This window comes from Condylura cristata, unplaced genomic scaffold, assembly GCF_000260355.1.
Source record: "Condylura cristata isolate star-nosed mole 26May11 unplaced genomic scaffold, ConCri1.0 scaffold00013, whole genome shotgun sequence".
NCBI lineage: Eukaryota > Metazoa > Chordata > Mammalia > Eulipotyphla > Talpidae > Condylura > Condylura cristata.
The window spans coordinates 23,950,971-23,971,639 of record NW_004567114.1 but is presented as its reverse complement, the minus strand read 5'-3'; the positions used below and the strand labels follow the sequence as shown (position 1 = coordinate 23,971,639).

The following is a 20,669-nucleotide window of genomic DNA, read 5'->3' as shown; positions in this document are numbered from 1 at the left end:
CGGGGCCCCGGCGCGGGGACAGCCTGGGGCGGCGGCCGAACCCGCCGAGTTCATCCGGCGCGCGCTCGAGTTCAAGAGCCAAGGGGCGCAGTGCTACAAGGACAAGAAATTCCGCGAAGCCATCGGCAAATACCACCGGGCGTTGCTGGAACTGAAGGGGCTGCAGCCGGCCTCCGGGGAGCGGGAGCGGGACTCGCGCGCTGCCTCCCCGGCCGGGGTCCCCAACCCCAGCCGCCTCTCCGAGGAGCAGAGCAAGACGGTGGAAGCCATCGAGATCGACTGCTACAACAGCCTGGCAGGTGAGCTGCGGCGCGCCGCGCACCCGGCCCCTCCTCTCCCTGCCCGGCCGCCTCGGGCCCGGCGTGGGTCCCCATTCCCCGGCCCTGTCCCTCCCGGTCGCAGACGTCCACTGCGGCGCGCCCGCCACGCGCACTCCCCCACCGGGACCGTTCTGGTGTGGAAGGGACAGCCTCAGAGGGAGGCGCTTTGGAAAAAGTGTGACTTTTAGAATGATACCGTCCAAAACTCGTTGTCATGCCTCGTCCCTGCCCGCGCAACCATCGTAAATCCTCCCCCAGCCCCTAAATAACTGGACCGACAGCTGGTCTAGCGGGAACTGCTACTACTACCGCTCGCCAGTGGACCCGGGCCAAAATACGGGGAGCAGCGCACACGGTGGGCCACCGCACCCATCCACAACCAGTGGGCGCTCCTCTCAGGTGTCACTGACGCCAGAGCTGGAACCTCACCTTCCCTACGACTGACCTGAGTAAGGTCCTTTCCCAAGTTCCTTTGGCCCCGGGAGCACAGGGCATTTTGCCACAATGCTTTCAGCATCTTAAGCAAAATGGATTCCAAAATGCCACTTTCTTCTCTCTGAGCTCTGGGGGGGCCCCGGTTGTCAGGTGGAGAGGGGAAGCTAGTCGGAGGCTGCGCCGGGAGCTGTGCTACCTTCTTTCTCTGCCCTCAGCTCAATCCGTGTAGCATTGGTCCTTACACAGCTGGATCTAGGTTTGAGGCAAAAGGGAACCTTCTGTTGGGATGCACTCCAGATTTCACTTTGGGGATTGAAGTGTAAGTCAGACACTTTTTTTAAAATTAAACTTTGGCATGAGGAAATTGAAAGTCTCTAAAAAAGGAAACGTCTGGGGCTTTTCAGGACTGTCTTGTGAGAAGGTGGAAGATACTGACAGAGATGATGGCTTTATATTAAAAAAAAAAAAAAAGGGCTTTTTTTCTTTTTTTCCCCCCCTTTTTTGGTGGAATTTTGGCCTGGCCCAGCTCCTCTGACCAAATAAAAGGCCTTCACTCTTGAAGCCTAGCCCTTGAAAACTGCCTCAAGTAGCTCTGGGCAGGTGAGCAGAGGGGGATGGGAGAGTGCCTGGGTGTGACTGGAGATGGTCTTCGCCTCTGGGGCCTGGGCTCAGCTCCTAAGTGCATCTCTGCTTGTTCCCTTTAAGATTCCTAGTGCCAACCCTCCTCTGCTTTCCCATAAAGCCACGGCCAGGATCATCCTTAATGAGGCAAAACCCAGGCCAGCGAGTCACTTTGTAAATTGTAGTTTACACACTTCAAGCATTAATAGTAATAGTAGCAGTTGTAGAAAAGGGGGTGCTGATAGAGTACCAGAAATATCAGCAGCAGATAAGGGAATCGTACAGCAAAGATGGAATATTTCAACCCATCACAAGATACAGCTTGATTCCCGTTTATTTCCTGTAAGTCTCTGGCATACTTCCTACTGCCTGATGAATAGTTAAAGGGCACAGTGGCCCTGGGTGGAAGAAGAGGCACTCTGGATCACTAATGCAGCCTTCGATCTAACATTATTCATGGGCATTCTAGGGTTGCCCTTTCTCCCATGCTTTTGGCTGCCAGCCTATGGCTAGTATTGCCTATCTTCTACCCCAGAAGTGGTTACATTTTCTACAGTGAAACCAAAGACATGGCCTTGGTCAGGCCTCATCAGACAGAGTGGGGCTGAGATCTGGACAGCTGCTTCATCTCCATCACTGCCCTCCCCAGGCCCCAACACACACACACACATTTTGGAAAACTTCAGTGGTAACAGAATGGAGAGTAACAATAACAGATTTCACCCTCTGCTGCTTTCATCAGTGTTCACCACTTATTAGTAATTTTCTGTGTGTACAGTGCTAGGAGCAGTGCTGTATACATTGTGTTTTTCAACCTTTAAAATAACTTGATGAAAGAAATGTGATCGTCAGTTTTGCAGAGTAAAAAGCCCTGAGCTTTCAGAACTGGTCAACTCCAAAATCAGTATTCTTGTCATCACACCTTGATGCATGGTCAGTGTCCTCTGGGCCCCGTCTCCACTGAGTCCTGCTTCAGGTGGGCTCCAGATGAGCTCTACAGTTGGAAAAGGATTATGGGGGATCTCAGCCTTGGAAACCAGGAGAAAGAAATACTGTGCCTTGATTCAAGACCCTGCTGGGGCTAGCTCCCAGTATGGTAGGTTTGCATAAGGAAGAAAAAAGTGCTTATGAGAAAATGCCAGAGAGCTTAAAGAAGAAAATACAGAATTACCTCTAACCCCACCACCACAAGAATTCCATTGTGATGTGTTTCCTTCCTGTATTTTTTTCTATACATAAATATAAAATATTTATAAAACTCAGGGCCTCCTGTGTCCTTTTAGTCTCACCACTGTTATGTCAAAACATTTTTGCAATTTCATTAAAATATTTTCATAAAAATTATTATATATGGCAATATAAACATTTTTAATGCATGTTTACAATTATCATTTGATGGAAAAGGAAGGAAAGATGATCACGGCTGTTTGTTGTTAGAGCCAGAACAGTGCAGCCTGGCCCACAGGACAGACTCTCCTGGTGCCCTCTAAAAGGAAGGAGACAGCGACTGCAAGTGCATTCTGGCAGAAAGGCAATGACCCTCACATCAGGGCTGCAGTGCTGGCTGAGCAGCCCAGAAGCTACAGGCAGGAACAGCCTAAAGATGTCCCCCCAGAATCCTTCTAAATGGCTGTGTATAGAAGGTGAGGTTTGGTTTCAGAAGGGACATGGATGAACCCAGAAGTCCCTGGAGGGTTAGGTTTTGTTGCTAAGGACATCTCAGCACCAAACAAAAGGCTATTGTGAAGTTTCTAGAGAAAACCTAGATTTAGTGGACTCGTGTACTTGGCAAGCAAGAGCCAAAAGAATAGTAAGGCAGCAACTAGGGTACTAAGAGATGTTAACTAAAAGCCCATTCAGGTGGCTTGAGGGGACCACATAAAGTCTGTGCTGGCAATTTGCCCAGTGTTTGCGGTTATGGTGTCTTCTGGCTTGACGTTCCTTCTGATTATGAGAGATCTAGCCAGTGGTAAAAGACCCCTCGGTGTGATTTTATATATCTTATTCTCTAGGCAATCTAAAAGAAGAATGGGAAGCATCTTGACCCTTCAGAATTTCAAATGATTGATACAATGTGAAAATATATTTTGGCCTAGTTGGACAGATGTAAGAATCTCACCAAATCTGCAAAAGAAGGATGTGTTGGCTTGTTGATCAAGTCCTTTGACCTTGAACAAGACAAGGACTCCCTGAGGGCTAGGGATGTTCTGTGCAGAACCTCTTGTAGGATACAGACTTTTATTCTATATCTGTTCCTATAGGGTTGGGTAACCCCAACTAGGATGGGACCAAAAGGTTGTAATACAAAATGATTTTGTTAGCATTTCCAAATTATGTTTGAAATTTAAATACCAGTGGAGGTGGTCTCAATGGGCCTGACATTGTGGCTGAAAGCTAGATGAGGGTCAGTTTATGCCCATATGCCTGGCTTATCCTGCAGCTTCAGAGAAACCCCTATATATCAATTTACCACCATTTTTCCCATACAAATAGAACTATGTTTGACGATTTTATTTTGTTTATTTATATTACAAAAGAGATAGATACCCATCCTCAGTTGAAGTCCTAAGTCAGGGCCACGACAAAGCCTAGAGAAGTCACTTTGGGAAAGGCCTAGGATGTGAACCAGCTTTCTCAGGTCTTGCTATATAACCTGAGTTGACAGCCAACATGTGGACATGTCTTGAAGCTATGTGACCAGAACTGGCTACATAATTTGTGGGGCCTAGTACACATGAAAATGTTCAAAAAGTAGGGGACTGTGTCATTAAGATCTTAAAAGATAGTGGTTTTTCTCTTCTTTCATGGGCTCTCTCTTGACTTGATATGGTGTTATTATTTGCTATTTAATGCCATTATGAGAAAGTTAACATTTTAAACTATTGGATAAAGTTTACTGTTTGTCTTTATATTATGCAATGTGAGTTTTAAATGGAAATTTAAGAGCACTTAACTTATATGTAAAAGCATAAATCACATTTTGTAGATTATACATGCATGTGATGGTTTTCTTACAAGAGTGGAGATGTTGATATAAACAACTCAACTTTTTATTTCACTTCTTTATATGCATACTTTCTACCATGTTGACTCTCTGTGGATGACTCCTTCTATGTCATCATTTTCAGCAGAAGTGTCATCTTTTATAGGGAAGTGTATGAATGAGATAAAATATGAGGAGGGGTTTTAGGTCATATGTGTATGTTAGAACACTATTTCTTTTTTTCACATCTAAAGTAATTCTAAGTTGAACGAAAAGCATGGGTTCTTGGAGCTGTCAGTAGACCTGCTGTCTGATAGAATGAACACTCTCACCTTGTGCTTGAATTGGACCTTGCTGAACTCTCATACATTGTGGATCCACTAGAATTTTGTGTTCAAGGGACATAATGAATGCTGTATGCAAGCAGAGTTGGAAAGACTGGTTGTGTCTGCCTCCCCTGTACACACTCATGTTCCATTATCCCATGGGCTTCACTTACAAAAGAAAAATCAAAGATAAAATTATTAGGAACTTCAGGAAGGCAAGAGAGAGCATTAAACCAAATTCAGGGCCTCTGTGAGCTTGGGTCCTATGCAACCGCATGTATTACTCACTCTTAAACCTGGCCCTCAATGGAACACCAGAAGATGACGAGGTGGGCAAAATTAGATATAGACTCTGAGGAGATTCAAAGACAGAGAATGTTCAGTTTAAACTGATCTGAACCAGAGAGGAAAAGGAACAAGATAGATGAATTATAAATACAAAAACTAGGTGGTGAAAAGAAGGTCAAGAACTAGAGACAAGCAGTAAACTGGCAGCCAAAAGATGAGTTGTTGGGGTAAGAATTAATCAGAGGAAGGGGAAAGAAGAGGATCTTCATCTTAAGGTGTTCATCAGAGAGACACCGGTTTAAGAAGGTGGCACAGAAAGAACTTGAACTCAGTCTCCTCCCACCCACACAACAGATCTACAACTATATATAGAATAATTTTCTCAGAAGACCTGGAAACTAAATGAATAGAACTTCTTTGTTTTTAAAGACTTATTTACTTATTTATTTATTTATGCATACAGAACTGGGGTACAGGTCAGAGGTGGTGAGAGGTTTTACCAGAGACAGAGTGGGCAGCAGAACAGGCAGATCGAGGAAGTACACTGCTGAGGGGAGAAGCTGGCCGGTCAGGAGAGGTCTGCCGCGCCATGTGGGCTACCTCCTGGGCAGGGGATTGAATTTGCTTCTCTCTGAAGTGGCTAGTTTCATAGTGATGTGCCTTAACCCATTGCACCTCAAGTAAGGGCCCGAAATAGAACTTTATAAAAAGGATAAAAGGACAAATCCACAATGGATAGAGGAGACAGAGATGCATTCTTACTCACTATGGGTGCAGCAATTTGCAGTTGGGAGGGATCTCAAAGTGCAGAACTTTTCAGGAATGAATCGAGCCCTGCTTTGAGTAGCTTAACTGTAAGATCCCGTGCAGCAGGGACAGGACCTCTGAGGACCCTTCATTGAGGGTTTGTAGGAATATGTCCTAGACAACCAAAGAACTGGGAAATAGAGCCCACGTATAGACTTATTTATCTCTGGACCTGGAGCAATACACAGTAATACTGTTCTCAAAAATGTGTGAGTGCAAATGAAAGAATCCCACTTATCATTCTTACATTGCCTATATGGGTCAGAAATACTGATAGGTGCCATTTTGGGAATCACACACAGCCTGCTAATACAGGCACTAGCAGGCACCATTTTGGAACTTTTCCTCCAGCTGACTAGAGTAAATGGGCAAGCCCCTTTGAGATTTTAATTCACAGCATGCTGTGGCTAGGCTGGAGGAACAACTTGTCGGACACACCTATTTACCACATAGTGGCAGGGCTTGGCTGACAGCACCACCCACACACCATGCAGCAGCCAGACTTGGTTGACATCACCCACTTATCCACACACCACTCCTTAGTCGTATTCTGTAGCCAGACTAGGCTAACAGTTGCCTACCACATCACAGTTGCAGGCCTGATGTATCAGGAAGGCATACACAGCCACACAGGTGACACACCTTGAGATTAGTTCTGGTGTCCAGTTCGGTGGACTGTGTTCTTGCAACCCTGCAGGATATCACCTGCACAAGGCCAATCCTTCAAGACTGAAAAATATGGTAAATTTTCCTGATACAGTGAATCAGTCAAAATGGGAATATAGAGGAACAGGTCCCAAATGGGAAAAAAAAAAAAGACAAAACCCTAGAAAAATACCTTAAAGAAATGGAGATAAGCAAATTACCTGATGACTAGTTCAAAGTAAATAGCCATAATATTGTTCATTGATGTGAGGAAAAGGATGGCTGAACACAGTGTTGTTCTATTTCACCAGAATAGAAAACTAAAGAAAGATCCAAACAAGAGTTATGGAGTTAAAGAAAACAATAGTATAACTGAATGATACAATAGAAACTGAATAAAGCACAGGGTGGACAAGTAAGTTGGAAGAAAAAACAATAGAACTCACCCAGATAGCAGTAAAATAAAAGAGAAATCTAAATACTTTAAGAAATCTCTGGGGCAATAGTAAGAGAAAAAAATATTCCAAAATACTTTAAGAAATCTCTGGGGCAACAGTAAGAGAAAAAAATATTCCAAAATACTTTAAGAAATCTCTGGGGCAACAGTAAGAGAAAAAAATATTCCCATTATAGGTGCCCCAGAAGGAGATGACCCCTAAAAGAAGATAGGACCAGAAAAAATTTTTGGAGGAAATAATGGCTGAAGACTTACCTAGTCTGGAAAAAGAAACTGACATCCATACAGAAATCCAGAGAGATCCACACCAAGATACATCATAATTGAAATAGTAAAGAGAGGATTTCTAAAACAAGAGAAAGACACTTTTATCATTTATAAGGGAAACAACATAAGGCTATCAGAAGATTTTTCAACAGAAACCTTGCAGGCCAGAAGAAAAAGGCATACCAGACTCAAAGTGCTGAGAGGAAAAAAACCCTCCAACCATTAATTTTATACCCAGTAAGTTTATCATTCAGAATTGAAGGAGAGACTAAGAGTTTTTCGTATAAAAACTAAAGGAGTTAATCACCATTAAATCAGCTTTGCAAGAAAGGTTAAGGGCCTTCTCTAAATTATTTTTATTTTTCAAAATTTATTTATTTATGTATACAGAAATGGGTTGCAGGCCAGAGGTGAAGGGGCCGGTGAGAGGATTTGCCAGAGATAGAGTGAGGAGCAGAACAGGCTGAGTAATGAAGTACACTGCTGAGGGGAGCAGTGGGCAGGTCAGGAGAGGTCTGCTACATCCTGTGGGTCACCTCCCTGGCCCGGGATAGAACTCATGCTGAAGTGGCTTTAGCTTCACAGTGCTGTGCTTTAACCTGCTGCGCCACCAGGTAGGGCTGAGGCTTCTCTAAATTAAAAAGAAATATCACCAGCAAGAAGTAAGTATATGAAAGAAAAAAATCTAAATGGAAAAGGTAAAATATAACATAAAGGCAGTGCATAAATTACTTACAAGGTAAGCATGAAGATTAAAAGATAAAAGTAGTACAAATTAAAACTCCAATAATTAGTATTGGGATGCATAAGTTGTAAAATGAATCAAAAATATTAAATGGGTTGAGGGACTACAAATATAAGTTCATGATTCAGTGTATATAGATGTGGAATTATAATGCACCTGAAACTCATATAAATCAATGTTACCTCTATAAAAATTCATTTAAAAAAAAAGATGCTCAGTTCAATTCAGATGGGAGGATCTTGACTAGTCAAGCCATTGTTAATATAAGATTGTTCTTTGGGCAACGCCTTTGACAATAAACCTTAAACCTGTAAATGTGGCTTCTAAGACCATCTTCTGAGAAAGGATGTGAGAATTGAAACTTGTGGAATGCTTTCAAGTTCAAGGAACAAACATTTTGAATGTAGACTGGGGACTAAGTTTCTAAAGTAGATTCTGTAACTCCTCAGTTTACCCCCAAGGAAAATAGTTGGTTGACTATCAGAAACCCTTTAAGATATTTTGAAGTCAGAGTTCCCATAGCCAAAATACATGGTAGTGCTTCATCCAAGGTAAGGGGACTCAGCTCCAGTGTGGACAGAAAGACAAAGATGTGAAGAAACCATAGACTGCTCTCAGAACTTAGAGGAGTGTGAATGACTTCCATAGAAGATGGTTTTTCCTTCCAGCTATTGTCTTCCACCATCACGCAGTGCCTAGCCCAAGCCATTAGGTTGAAGGTCAAATGTTTCAACTAACCAGTCACAAATTTCCTAATTCCCAGTTGATAGACTCTGGGAAGTCTAATGTCCATGCTGGGAGCAGAATTTTCCAACTTCACCAACTTGATTAGAGTGGCCCAGCCCCAACCACAAATCAGCCAGCGTGAGCTCTAGCACTAGCAATGGTACACCAGACATAAAAAAAAAAAATCCAAAGGTAATGCTACAGGATCTTAAAGGAGTCTAGCTTTCCTGCTGGTATTCACCTGGCCTTGAAATGATTAACAGTCTAAACCTCATTATCCTTATTGCATTCATACCCATTTAATAATAGCAATGAAATGATGCCATGTCCAGTAGGACTCATGAGGAAGCAGATGTGTAGTGCCAAGGAGGGTTGATTATTTAGATAGATGCACCCAAGATTGAATATGAACCTTCTCTATCCTTTCTGATAAAAGGACTTTAAAAGAGCAATCACAGACAAAGTTTACATGGAAGAAACTCATGGGGAAAATACCTGTATGAAGAACAAAGGTGATGCTAAATAACTGGCTTGATAACTATGTAAAACTAGAATAATAATTTCAGATTTGGATGTGACTCCAAAATTTACACAAAGACATGGATTTCCTTGTCAATGTTTACTTTTAGAGATTTATTGATGCGTAGAAGAACTGGGGTATAGGTCAGAAGTGTGAGGATTCACCAGAGACAGATTAAGGAGCAGAATAGGCTGCTGAGGGGAGCAGCAGGTAGGTCAGGAGAGGTCTGCCACACCATGTGGGTCAGCTCCCTATGTGGGGTTGAACTTGTGCTGCAGTGGCTTTGGAGAGCTTCATAGTGCTGTGCTTTAACCAGTTGTGCTACCAGGGAGACCCCCCTTGTCAATATTACCAATTTTTCATCCATTGTGAACTCAGACACTTCTAACAGTAGGGACATTCTCTTCCATCTAAAGTGACCCTTTTAGGACCACCCCTCAAAACAACAATTATTGTAACAATAACAGTAGTGAAAACTAACAAAATCAGCCCTATTTCAACACCTAGAAGGTGTCCCACAAATGCGTTTGAGGTGAATGAAAATGCCTATTCCAGGATGTGCTTAATATTAAGGACCAATAAATTCAGTCACCCATTAATATTAATTGAGCACCTAAAGTATGCTAGACCCTGAGCTTGGGGGCTGGGTATATAAGAGTAAATGTTAAGAGCAAGGTCCCTGCCTATAATTAACTTCCACATATACAAATAAAATTTCATTTGATTTATACAACCTGGTGACACACAAAACCCAAGCTTGGAAGAATAAAGTCACTTGTCCATGGTCACACAGGCAAATGGATTTCTCATCTGCAGGCCTATATTCCAAAGTTTATAGCTTTAATCATTCACCCCAAGACCTCCATTGCTAGGTGTCTTTTCCTTAAGCCCTAAAATTTGCTCTTTGAAGTGTCTATTGATCCATTCATATTCTGTCTACCCTTTGAAGCAACATGTAATGCTTCTCATCACTGTAATAAGGACAAGCTTTGATATTTTGAGGGCAGCTAACTGGTTTTCATCCAGCCTTGTCTTTTGTAGGTAAAACATCCTTTTATTGTGATTGTACCTTGTATAATTAGGATTCCTGTTCCATGACCATCTAGGTAGTTGAGGGGAAAATATCTTGCATTCAGTAACTAGGTCATAGTTTGCCTACGTCCTGTGTTACTAGGCAGGTGACCTGAATTTTGGTGGACAGAGAGGCAAGAGAAGCTGGTGAGTCATAATTTCTAAGGAGCTGAAAGGCTTTCGAAGCCCTACCCATAACTTCTCTTTCTTATCTTCCTTGGAACATGCAAATTCCAGATAAGAGATCTTGAGAACATTTAAGTGGATGTGTATAGAGTAGAACATTAGTAACTTCTTTGCAGATACTTTGAGGGGAAAGCAACCCACGGAAGACTAACATCTACAGTTGTCCAAATGCATGACCCCAGACCTGATCAGAGTGATGATAACATCACTTGAAAATATATTTCCATTAAGTGCCAGAAGAAATGGGACAAATGTCTGACATGGAGCATTTACTCCCTAACGTCGTAGGGAACAGACTTATTTTCTTAGTTTATGTTATTAGGACTGGATGATCCTATATTCTCACTTTGTAAGCCTAAACCTCATCCTTCCAGGAAACAAAAAGCACCCCACCCACCCAACTCAGCATTGAACATACCGCCTCACCTCATGTCTGGTTGAATACAAACCGAGTTAGACTTGCATGACCTGGCCTCCAGCTGGTGGATGTTTACCACAAGTGTGAACTTAATCTGGTCACAAGATCTCTGATGTTGAGTTTCCTCACTTTTTAAATGGGTATAATAATGCCAACCTGACTCACAGGGTATGGTTAGGAGCAAGAAAGATAATATATGTGAATATACTTTATAATTACAAAGTATTAGAAATGTAGATTATCTTTTTAAGTGGACCATGATCTGTAGATTAAAAAAAAAAAAAGTGGAGAAATGAGAAGTAGAATCTTCCCAATAATGGAAATTCTCACTTTTAATTGAAAAAAGAATTAGTGTCTACTTGTAAACTCTCTTGATGTCTGATTTCTGTATTAAATATCTCTCAACACCAACTCTAATATTATTTCAAACATATGCCCTAAAACAGGCCTTCAATTTCACTTTGCTTCATAGTCCACTAAAAAAAGCTCTTGCTTTTTAAATTAAAAACAACCACACTCTGAAGCAGAGAATGTAAGGGGTATTCTCTAAAGACAGAGATATCCCCGGTTCTCTTTAGATGGCTTCATCTTTAAGATCGCAGCAGAAGCATGACTCCGTGAAGAGGAACTTGGGCTGCAGATACTGTCTTTTTTTTTTTTTTTCCCTTTAAAGATTTATTTATTTGTGCATACAGAACTGGGGTACAGGCCAGAGGTGCAGGGGCGGTGAAAGGATTCACCAGAGACAGAGTGGGGACAGAACAGGCCAACTGACAAAGTACACTGCTGAGGGGAGCAGCGGGCGGGTCAGGAGAGGTCTACTGCGCCATGTGGATCTCCTCTGGGGCAGACAGGATTGAACTCATGCGGAAGTGGCTTAAGCTTCTTAGTGCTGTGCTTTAACCCGCTGCACCACCAGGGAGGGTGCAGATTCTGTCTTTTAACTCACCAGATGCCTTGTGTAAAGGAATTTTACCTCTTGTAAGGTTTATAAAAACCTAGGTTTGGCTTTCTTGGCTGGGTCTCCATTGGTCCCAAGATGTTGGGTCCTGGCCCCCCATCCTAACTGCCCTCACTTGAAGCCCTCAATAAAGCGATCTGACCTTAAAAAAATAAAAACAAAAACACAAAAAACCTAGAGTTGGATTTCAATATCCCTAAGATCCTTTCCAGCTCTAGAAAGATAAATTCTGTTGTCGAGAATGTGGAGAAACAACCCTCAAATACTGTTGTTGGAAATTTAAATTGGTGCAGCCATTTTGGAAAGCAGACTGGTCTTTCCTTAAAAAAAAAAAGAAAGAAATATCACTCAATCTACCGATCCCATTTCTGAAATACAAAGCCATTGACTTGAATTACATGCTGTACATGTTTATTGCAGCATTATTTTCAGTAGCTTAGATATGGAAGCAACTGAGGGGCCCGCTGGTAGATGTTAGGATAAAGAAGATGTGGTATATACACAAAGTGAAATACTAGTCAGCTGTAAGGATTGATAAAATTGTGTTGTTTGCCACATGGGAGGAACTTGAGGTGATTATGTGAAGCAAAGTGAGTCAGGGTGTGCGATATAAACTGAACATTAGTGATGGCCGCTGGTATTGAATAAAGGATGGTGTGGGCCAAGGTTCTCATTAGCCCCTGTCAGTAACTCACACACAGCAGCCAAAGCTCCTGGAAGGAAATTCATTCATCAAATCTGTACTGGACCCTTGCCATGGCTCCTCACAGCCCAAATATAAATCCTTAGAATGTAGCATGGAGATGGTAAGAACCAGAGTTCTAGACCAGATTCTGCTTAATTTGCTGTGTGACCTTGGACAAGTTACCTCACACTGAGTCTTAGTTTTCCTAGATATACTGGAAGGTTGAATCAGAGGCCCTCAAGTCTTATTTTACCCCTCCTTAGGCAACATGGTGGTTCCCCACTCCCAGGAGGTCACCATATTGATGCCAAACTTAGTGCAGACACTCTCAGCACAATACAGCCCAGAACGTCTGGGCTCAAGCAATCCTCCAGCCTCAGCCTCTCAAGTAGCCGGGACTACAGGTGCATGCCACCACACCCAGCCCCAAGTCTTATTTCAGAAGTGTTGAGTGGTCTGGGATTTGAAGGCCTCCTGGCCTCCCTCCTCCCATGGTCTCTCACTCTGAGATTAGCCAGATTTGGGGAGTGAAGTGGGGAAGAAGCTCTCCTTTATTTCAGTTTGCTGGTATGTGCTGACAAATAATCTTGAAAAGATCTCAACTAAGATTTCCAAGGCAACCCCTGCAAATTGGGGGTGGGGATCAGAGTAAGGGATCTCACAGGCTCCCAGGATAATAGAGTCAGACAGAGTTCTAGAGAATTGAGGGCAGAGGTTGCAAACCTAAAATATTATCTGGGTCCTGGAGTATAAACTGATATGCAGATAGTACCTATTACTGCTGTAACTTCCCAGGTTATTCTAAAATTCAGACTTCTGTTTTCAGAGGGCCGTCATTTGCCACCTGAAGCCTGGTAAAACTGGCTACATCAGGACAGAAATTCCTGTGGCAAGGAAAGAAACCTTTTAAGAAATAGACTGGCAGTGCCAGGAGTTCCAAGGAACAGTTCCTGGCTAAGTGTCTCAGGCATTGCCATCCTTGGCCCAAGGCTGGAGAACCCTGAGGAGTCAGGGATTCTGAGCCAGTTGCCCGCCCTGTGTTCTTTTTCAAATGAAGCTGCACCCCCATGTTGTAGAGGCCACTGGGTCTTTGGGAACTTGTATATATATATTTATTCCTCCCTGATATTTAAATTGGAGAAAGGGCTATACCCCCATGTATATTAGTGAGGTTAGCAGGAAGAGAGAAAATGGAGGAACACAATCGATGGACTTATACCCCAGAATATATAAGAAGCAATGTGGCCATGGCAGAGGAGATCTAAGTTCGAATCCTGCCTTCCCCATTGACTCCTCCATTAACCTCTGGCAAATCTCAACCCCTTTGAGCATCTACTTCCATTACAGCCTGGGAGTCATAATGTGTCACATGGGATTGTGATGGTGGTTAAAATTAAATGACACACACACACATGCCTAACACAGTGCCTGGTGCATGACAGATGCTTACTAACAATGGTCATATGTCAGTCTCACTCCTTCAGCATTCATCCAGGAAGTATTCAAGAAGGGAGGAAAAAGGACTCAGCAAAGGAGGCTGTGAAACAAGATGAGAAGCACGTGAGCAAATAGAAGAGCCAGGGGCAGGGCCTCATCCCCCAAGGGACTTTGGAGCAGGGGTCATGGATGTGGTGGGACCGAACAGCACTTGGTGTGGTTCCTCCCTAGGAGGCCCAGCAACAGGCAACCCACAGGCTTCCTTTGAGGCTCGCCTGCAGGAGAGGCCCTTGAGTCCCATGGTCTGTGCCTACTCCCAGCTCCTCAGGATACACATCTGTCCAGCAAACACTTGGAAGCTGGCTCTAGGCAGACATGTCTCTGGCCAGAGATAGTTCTCTGGGCGATGTGTCTGCTCTCTGCCCCCGGATTCTCTAGATCCTTTCTTTGAACTGAGCTAGCATGAAAGAACCTGGCAAGGAGGGGTCTTCATCTGGGGGTGACCACTCACAGGTCAGACCAGATCAGAGCCTGAGAGTAGACAATTAGGATCTGCCTGGAAAGAGAGGCTACTGCTGTGGTCAGTTGGGTTCCCTGGGGGACCTTACCCAGTGAGAAAGTTAATCCCTAGGAGGGGAAGCAGAGGAAGGTGTGGGAGAGTCCCGAAGAGCTGCTCTGCTGCCCGCCACTGCCTCGCTGGCATCGCGTCTGAGCCTCCTTTTGGGGTCACGTATGGAAAGTCCCTGCTTGCTCAGGTGTCCTGACACCGAGTGCGCCAACAGCTGCATCCTTGGGCTCTCCTTTTTGTCTCCTCTGATAAAAGCTCCTCCACCTCTCGCAACCCCGGGTGGCCCCACAGCTGTGCCCATGAACTCCAGTGCTTTCTGCTCAGGAAGCCCTTCAGAAGCCTTCTCTGCATGTCTTCTCAGAGCTCCTGCTCTCTTGGAAGGAATTATTATCCTATTGGCAAAGGCGATTTTTTAAATGTAGCTTTCTTTTATATATATATTATTTTTTTACATCATTCTTCATTTTGTGCATTTTTTTTCTTCTCAGTTGTAATCCCCATGGGCTTCCCACCACCAATTTACCCATGTGCCATCACACAGTCCTGTGCATTCTTCCCACCCCAGTTCCTATCGGGTTCCCCCTTCCACCCCCATAAAATGGCTCTGGCTTATAGTTGTTTTCATAACATGTATCTTTCTAATGACAAAAGTAGAACATTGAAACAGATTGAAAACACAGAAAATTGCAGAGAAAGGAGTATCAAGGTCACTTGTCACTCATCACCCCAAGACGCCAGCACCTCTATAATTGAGTTTATTTCCTTCCAGTTTTTTTTTTTCCTGTATCTACAGTGATGTGTCACATTTCCATAGACATGAGCCTCATCTTCAGTGGTAGTTTCAATAGGCTCTACCCTGTGGCCTGAGTGTGTAGTAGTGAGCTTTCTCTTCTAGGGTTGCGTACAGACACTCTATGAAGTCTGCATGATGATGAAAATCATCATCACCATATTTCTGAGACTAGACACCCCCAGCCCTCTTCTGGGTCTGCCTTTCCCCAGTTTATTTAGGAATGAAGAGATCTGTCTCATATATGCTGAGGCTGTTAGGGGGGCACACTGAGGAATACCCTTGTACCACCAGACTTGCATGCTTTAATGGGGTCCAACCATCCATGCACACACATACAAAACATGCTCTTAGTGTAAAAGAACTTTGAAAGGAATGGTGTGTATAGAGAGAGAAGAAAGGATTCTAGTTTTCCAATAAGACACCCAAAGCTATCCATCCCCTCATGGGAAAATGCTCAGGCCAACGGGTTGGCTCAAAGTAGGGCCACTGAAGCCCAAAAGCCTTCCATAGGCTAAGGTGCCTTCGGGTAGGGAGCCATAGGGGCAGAAGTGGCCAGGCAAGCCTGGGGTAAAAGGAGCAAAGTCAGAGAACAAATGGGGTGGCAGCTGCCATTGTCAGCCTCCCCACGGCTGTCTCACCCATGTGTCTCTTCTAAGTGTCTCTACATCTCTCCTTCCCTTGTCTCCTCCAAGTCCCTGGTGCAATTCCAAAGCCAAGAATTCTTGCAAAGATGCATTTTGTCTCCACATGTCTCACCTCTTTGTATCCCAGAGCCCACCTGCCTTCCATGTTACGTAACATCACCTGGCCACTCAGTTCCACCCACAGTTAAGGAATATGGTGTCCCCTAACCCCCCAGTGACGGAGCTGTCTCTATTACAGGGCAACTTCCTGGAGCCACTGGTCTTCTTTCGTTGCTTCTGCCAAAGCAGGACACTCGGGGTGTCACCAAATAGGTGCTTCTATTGCCCCTCATTGCTTCCTCCCTTTTGCAGCTCACAGGCCACCACATGAGGCTGTATAGTCAGATTTTTTTTTTTTTAAGATTTATTTATTCATACAGAACTGGGGTACAGGCCAGAGATGTGGAGGGTGATAGGATTCACCAGAGACAGAGCAGGGAGCAGAACAAGCAGATCGACGAAGTACACTGCTGAGGGGAGCAGCGTGCAGGTCAGGAGAGGTCTGCTGCGCCATGCCTCCTCCAGGGCAGGCGGGGATCGAACTCATGTGGAAGTGACTTTAGCTTCTTAGTGCTGTGTTTTAACCCGCTGTGCCACCAGGGAGGGCCTGTATAGTCAGATTTTACTGAAGTCTTCAAGATATTGAAATACACACACACAGATACACACACATACATAGATACCCACACACACATAGATACACACATACACATATAAATTCTTTTTCCTAAAAATCATTTGGCCCTCAAAACTACCAGGAATTGCTTACGGAGCACTTACCCATCTTTTGGCAGGGACGGACAGGTTGCATTGTCTACCGGACTCCTCAGACTTTCCCTTCTAATCTCTCACTATCTACTTTCCTTCCCCCTGTCTCAGCTCCTGTCCTTTCACATGCAGAGTTGATCATCTTCACCTCTGTAATTTGCCTCCTACTGATCTCTAAGTGTCACCTTCCTACTTAAGGGGTTGATAAGTGTATTCTGAAAAAAGAAAAAAAAAAGATAATTTCTACCCTGCTATTAAAAATTATTTACCTGATATACATACTCATTTATATTTCACAAAATTCAAATTGTACTGTCCACATTTTACAACCTCCATTTTTACCACCAATATTTCCCATTGGAAACATTTTTTGGTGTCATTAATGTCTTTCTATAGCATGATTTTAGCATCTGTGTAAAGTTCCATTGCAGCAGGGGTCCCTTTGTTTATTTAACCACTGGCTGGTGATTTCGAGCACCCAGTGCTCGCACCGAGAGGCTGCACAGTGTTCCTTCTGCTATGCGTCACTTATCCCCAAACATACTGTGTGACGTGATATTTACATGGCATCCTGGAAGGATGATGGGAGAGGTAATAAACAGGGTAGACATTTTGGATCACTGGGATGGTGGAGAAGTGACCAGAACAGGGACATTCTTTAAAGTGAACAAAAAAGGGAGCAGAATGGAATTTTGACCTCTGAGATACCCCTTCTTCCTTCAAATCTCCTGCCAATGGATATGACATATATCACACTATCACATTATCAAGCCAGTGATGTAAATACCACACTGGGCAGCGGATTTCTTCTGAATATTTCTGAGTACAAACTGATCATCACCTTCCAGATGACCCACTTGGCACCTCTCAGGGCCCATTTCAAACCAAGAAAGGGGTGTTAGTGAAAATTCCAATAAATTGTAGCCCATTCCTACCTGCTTTCTCCCACTCCCTCTTCTCTGTATGTACATAGAAGTGAGGTCGAGAGCAACTTAGGGGCCAGGTATGGGGTAACTTGTAAATATACTGTCATAGCACCCAGGTCTATGCCTTTCCTCAAGGGGGCACATGACAGCCACCAGATTGAACTCCTCCCAGGCTTTGGCATCTCTACTCCCCTGAGCCCATTCCAGTGTCCCTTAAAGGACTGCCAGCATAAGGCTGGGCTTATATGACTTTTAGATTGCTTTTTTTCACAACAGCTCTCCTGCTTGCCACTTTGACAACTAAAGCTTCCAACAAAGCCTTTAAGATATTAGTATCTTGTGAATACTCCCCATTTTCTTTACCAAGCCCTAGGCATAGGCCACAATGACTAAATCCTTATGGAATAAGTTTACTAAGAGCATCTGCTGTGAATTATGCCATGAGAATGAGAGAGCTACAGCTGTTCAAGCATCTTTGTAAAGAACTCAAAGGGTGGGAAAACAAAGGATGGTATAGTAATGATGAAAAGATCAAAAAAGTCATGTTGCAAAAACAAAGAAAACCAAAGACACACTTGACAATATTTATTTATTTAAATCTAGTAAGGGGTGGGTCCTCCCTTCTGGGGCAACAGGTTAAAAGCACAGCACTATGAAGCTGCCCAAAGCCACTACAGCACAGGTTCGATCCCAGCCCCAGAGGTGACCCACATGGCGCGACAGACCACTCCTAGCTCACGCACTGCTCCCCTCAGCAGTGCACTTCACAATCTGCCTGTTCAGCTCCCCACTGTGCCTCTGGTGAATCCTCTCACTGCCCCTATCTCTAGCCTGTACCCCAGTTCTGTATGCATAAGTAAATAATTTTTTTTTTTTTAATCTAGTGAGGGCATGGGCTAGATTGGAAAAATAGAAGGTCAAAATTTAATCTGAGTGAGATCAAAGGAGATTTAACCACTAGAAAAAACCAGATGTTTCTTGAGAGTAGGAGCAACAGCAGGAGTGGGAGAACTTGATCTGGGCAGCAGGGCAGGCGTGGTGTGGGCAAACACAATGCTGTGTAGGATGCTAGCTCCCAAGACCAGCCAACATCCTTTTGTCATAGCTTCTCCGTAGCTTAGACTTGGAAAAGGCCTGGAGAGCCTAGTGAGTGCAGTGTCCATGCTTGGCCAGAGCCCTGCTGGAATAGCCCTCACTCTTTCCTTCAAGCTGAATGATGGCCTCACCAAGTCACTCAGCCTACCCAGTCCACAGCTTCTGGGAGCAGGGCTAATAATACCTATTTCTAAGGGTCCTGAGAAGGTCAAGTGAGTTGTAAAACACTAAGCAACGGTAGGTATTGCTAGTTACTGAGTATGCAACATGTGCAAACCTCTATGATGTGGTTTTGCTGATAATCCTACAGAGGCTTGTCTGGAAGGACAAGGAAGACATGTTTCCTAAATAACTGCAATTATGTGCATGATCTGAGTATGTGGTCATAAAACTAAAGGGTGCATCTGATGACTGTACCTTTCGGTCTGATCTCATTAGAAAAAGAATGCCCAGTGTGTTCGGTGAAAGTATCACTATTAAGCAGGGATATGTTATAATTCACAGGTATTAGAAAAATAATCATCTGGGGGCCCTCCCTGGTGGTACAACAGGTTGAAGTGCAGCACTGTAAAGCTACCCAGCCACTGCAGCACGAGTTCAATCCCCAGCCTGGGAAGTGACCAAATGGACTGGAAGATTTTTCCTGGCCTGCCCGCTTCTCCCCTCAGCAGTGTATTTCTGTCGATCTGCCTGTTCTGCTCCTCAGTCTGTCTCTGGTGAATCCTCACACCACCCACACCTCTGGCCTGTACCCCAGTTCTGTACATATAAATAAATAAGTCTTTTTAAAAAAAAGAAAAAGAGTCATCTGGTAGCAAATTAGAAATAGAGGGGAATTACATGATCTTGATAAAGAGCATCTTCAGGCCCTCCCTGGTGGCGCAGCGGGTTAAAGCACAGCACTGAGAATCTAAAGCCGCTTCTGCATGAGTTCCATTCCCGCCTGCCCCGGAGGTGACCACATGGCATGGCAGACCTCTCCTGACCCGCCCCCTACTCCCCTCAGCAGTGTACTTCATCGATCTGCCTGTTCTGCTCCCCACTCTGTCTCTGGTGAAGCCTCTCGCCGCCCCTGAGCCTCTGGCCTGTACCCCAGTTCTGTATGCACAAATAAATAAATCTTTTAAAAAAAAAAAGAGCATCTTCAAAACTCTAATGCCAACATTTTGTTAAAGGTAAGAAACTGAAATGTTTTCCTTCATGACCCAGGAATTGTACTTAGAGGCATTTATCCTAGATAAATGATAGTTATATGTGATTGTTCATAGCCTCTTAATAGTAACCAAGAGCTGGAAACAACCCAGATGTCCTTCAACAGATAAATGATTAAACTATGGTACATCTATATCATGGACTATTGTTTGGCAAGAAAAAGGATTGAACTCTTGATCCACACAAGCTGATTGCATCTTAAGGGGGTTGTGCTGAATGAATAAAAGCCAATTACAAAAGACTCCATACCCTCTAATTCCATTTACATAACACTGAAATGACAAAATTTTAGATATGGTAGATAGATTAGGGTTTAAAGAGGAAGTAGGAGACAGGAGTCTCCTAGATGCAATTATAAAAGGGCAATAAGAAGTATCCTAGTGTTGAAGGAACTTTTCTGTAACTCAACTTTGGAGGTAGATAGAGGATATCACATAGGTGAGTAAATGGAATGTAACTAACCACACATAGACACATATACAAGGAGTGCAAGGGTTAAAGGCTAGGAAAGCCTGAATAAAATCTGTGGGTTGTGTCTGTGTCAATATATTGTTTGATAGTTTCACAAGCTGTTACCGTGGGGAGGAAGAAACTGTGTAAAGGATACAACGTTTTTACAACTGTGTGTGACTCTATAATTATTTTAATAAAAGTTTCAATTAAAAGTATAGGAGTTAGTTTTACAAGCACTAGGTGTTTCAGGAAGAAACCAGAGATGTGTCATGT

The 20,669-nt window shown here is 43.7% G+C and overlaps 1 protein-coding gene across 1 annotated transcript in view; it reads left to right on the top strand.

Moving 5' to 3' along the window:
• Window position 1: 1 nt before the first annotated feature.
• TTC9 (tetratricopeptide repeat domain 9) overlaps window positions 2-20,669 on the top strand; it is a gene marked incomplete at its 5' end in the record, with an annotated part of 35,535 nt that continues 14,867 nt past the window's right edge. The window contains one exon of the mRNA XM_004681730.2: window positions 2-299. Within this exon, the coding sequence (XP_004681787.2) occupies window positions 2-299 (298 nt within the window). The remainder of the gene's footprint in view (window positions 300-20,669) is intronic.